The 3,302-nt window shown below is 26.1% G+C and overlaps 1 protein-coding gene across 1 annotated transcript in view; it reads left to right on the top strand.

The window, feature by feature from the left end:
- The window catches only part of LOC105626661 (peptidyl-alpha-hydroxyglycine alpha-amidating lyase 1), an 8,551-nt gene extending 5,486 nt beyond the window's left edge, over positions 1-3,065 (top strand). Inside the window, exon 6 of the mRNA XM_012207955.1 lies at positions 2,851-3,065. Within this exon, the coding sequence (XP_012063345.1) occupies positions 2,851-3,065 (215 nt within the window). The remainder of the gene's footprint in view (positions 1-2,850) is intronic.
- The last annotated feature ends 237 nt before the right edge of the window (positions 3,066-3,302 follow it).

Below are 3,302 nucleotides of genomic sequence, written 5' to 3' on the forward strand. Positions count from 1 at the left end.
TACTACACACACGCGCGCGCGACACACACACACACACACACACACACACACACACACACACACACACACAAATTGTTCATAATATTACATAATACATAATACATTTAGGAATGATAATTATTGCATAATCCCAAGTAGCAAACTGATATTATTTGTCGTTATTTTCGACATCAAAATAATATTAAAAACATCATTTTGACGTCAAAATAATGATAAATAATATCAGCTTGCTATCTGGAATAATAACATTTTGAAACGACAGATTTATTATATTTATCGTTAATTCATTGCTATTATATGTAAATTATCATTTCTAAACTTCAAACTATTATGAATAAATCTATAATATATATAACAGCAGAATACTTAATATCATTCCTGTTATAATATATTTGAATTACTTTACTTCTCTAACATAATCTATTTAAGTTTTTTTAAGCTTCAATTTTTATGTTTCTTAATGTACACTTAAAGAAATATCATGCAGTTTATGTATGTGCCTGCAATGATTAAATTGTAAATATTAAGGATATATACTGGTTTTTTTTAATTGAGCTTTTACACATTATTATTTAATTTCATTTTTACACATTATTTATTTAATGTACTGTATATAATGTACTGTACTGCTTTTTACATTTTTTTTTTCTGTACATTGTTATTTATGTATATAGATAAAAATGTATGTTATCTTAATCTTACATAATTCTTTAATGTATATTGTAACCTTTCTCTCTACATTATTACTGATATACAAGCTATAGATAAGAATATTTCTACAAGCCATAGATAAAAATGTATTATCTAACTTAATTTAACTTATTATTTCTTTTATCTGTACTTATACTTACTCGTAAAGCTTTATGTTATTATTTGTTTAAATGTCAAATACGATATTAACTCTTTAAAGCCTAGATAATTTATAAATTTATTTTATTTTATTAAATTAATTTATAAATATAATTATTAATTATAATAATAATTATATTACTTAAAACATGAAATAACCAAAAATTCTGAAAAGTTTAAATTGTAATTGTAATTTTTTCAGATATTTATTTCCATTTCAATTATTTCATCTTTTTTTTAATATATTGCTCGAATGGCTATTTTAAATCATTATGACTGTAACATTATTCATTATTAAATTAAGTATTTTTTTTTATGAACTGATTTAAAAAGCAAAAGGAAATTAAAATTGCAAATATAATTTATAAGTTATTCTCGCTCCAATTAATATTAAGAATAATAGATATCGGACATTTAAAACGAGGTAATTTTAACTTTTACCTTTCTAAGGTCCGTTTTCACAATATTTGGTTACCTAAAGATTAAAGGTTACCAACAGATTCATCAATGTAATTTATTCATGAATTTCTTGGTTACCTTTAATGTTTAGGTAACCACATATTGTGAAATCGGGTTTAAGGGGGTTATCCCCTTCATTAGTTACCGAGCGATTCCTGTTCGTTCAAGTTTCTTTGCGTCTTTTGGTAATTATAAATTATATTACATTTTCCAAAATGAAATGTCAATATTTATTCTAGAAAGTTGAAAGTATGTTGATGAATTTATAAAAATTTTTTTAATCATTTTGAATAGGTGAAAAAAAACGATCAAATTCTAGTACTCCTGTTAGCATTGAAGAGGTATCAAATTGTACCTAGTAAAGTAAGGATAATTATCGAATTAATTTTATATTACGCTTTTTTTATTATAGTATGCGTGTAATTTGTGTTTGCTTGCAATGATTAAATTTCTAGCGAACGAAACGAAATTGAAATAGATTGAAATGAATTTAAATTTTCAGAAATATTCATTCGGATTCATGAATGTTAAAATGAATCCTTTTCAATCCTGAATGCATTTTTATTCATTTATAGTAATTACATAAAACAAATGTCTATTCCTTCTCATCATTCAATCTTGAATGCATTTTTATCCATTTATAGAAATGGCATAGAGTATATTTCTATGCTTTTTAACCTAATAATAAATAAAAATATTTTGTGTGCATCGTGAATACTAAATTAAAAATTTTGTATAGGAAATGCAGTTTTTAATCCAATTGAATAAAAAAAGTTTATTTTTTAATAGCCCATTTTCTTAAAATGGGCCATGAATACTATTCAAAATTGTGAGTAGAAAATCCATTGTTTCATTTAAAAATGTATCGTAAATGCTATTTTATTCAGAATTATGAATAAGAAATTTTTCGTTTTAAATTCAACTGAGTTAAAAAAAAGTATTATAAAAATATATCAAATCTACTTCATTTAATACTTAAAAGAGACATTAAAAAACTATGTAAATATGTGTTACAATAAATGTTACATATGTAAATTCTTTATTTTTAATTAATAAATTAATCGCTTTTATGTATATTTTATATTAATATATTTCCTTTATTATACAGCTAGCATAATTTTTTTGTATAAAAGTTTTAAAATAATAACTATAGAATTTTATATATGTATTACTATTTTAATTTATTTAAACTTTTACATGTATAAAAATTTTTTATGTGGAATCCAATCTATTTTTATGGACTTAAATACGTATTCGGATTGAAAATTTCCAATCTATTTCAATCCATTTTCGTTTGCTGGGTTGTAAATATTAAGGATATATATTATATTTTTAATTTATTAAAAAAATTAATTTTTTTACATATTATCTATTTAATGTATTGTACTGTTCTTTATATTAGCGAACCTTACTAATGTTCGCTCAACCAGATTTTCAGGTTATTGCTGCCATTTTTAACAAGCCTTGAAATTATTATCATTTTTAGCCTAATTAATTAAACACCCTAATTAATCGAATGTATTTTACGTTTCAATTACATAGGATATCTACGATATCTCACGGCACGCAAGAGGATGAGTTGGGAGGCCGAGAGGCGAGAAAATTTTAAGCTGACGAGCCTGCTGGAGAATCGCCGCGGTAGAAGTTTCAAGTTCCTGGAGAAACGGCCAAACCCGCGCGATTTCAGCAAATTGAACACAGAGCCAGAAACTTCAGAAGATGAGCGTCCTGAGAACAGTCTTGCGAGGGTGATTTAAAGACATCCTCGAGTAACGTCATGATCACATCGCGATCTCGCAGATATGAACTGCACCCGACTGCGCGTCCATTCATTTAGTTCTTGAATATTCGCGCTGTTGAGTGCGCTGTCCGGCTGACACACGAACTCGACCGACAGTATGCGCGAGATGACGTCACCTTGCCGACTACCGGATATATAGCTTTGACATTACCATTTGTCTTTTCAATATATTCTACTGTAAGAGGGACTTAGT

The sequence above is a fragment of the Atta cephalotes genome (genome assembly GCF_000143395.1).
Source record: "Atta cephalotes unplaced genomic scaffold scaffold00006, whole genome shotgun sequence".
Lineage (NCBI taxonomy): Eukaryota > Metazoa > Arthropoda > Insecta > Hymenoptera > Formicidae > Atta > Atta cephalotes.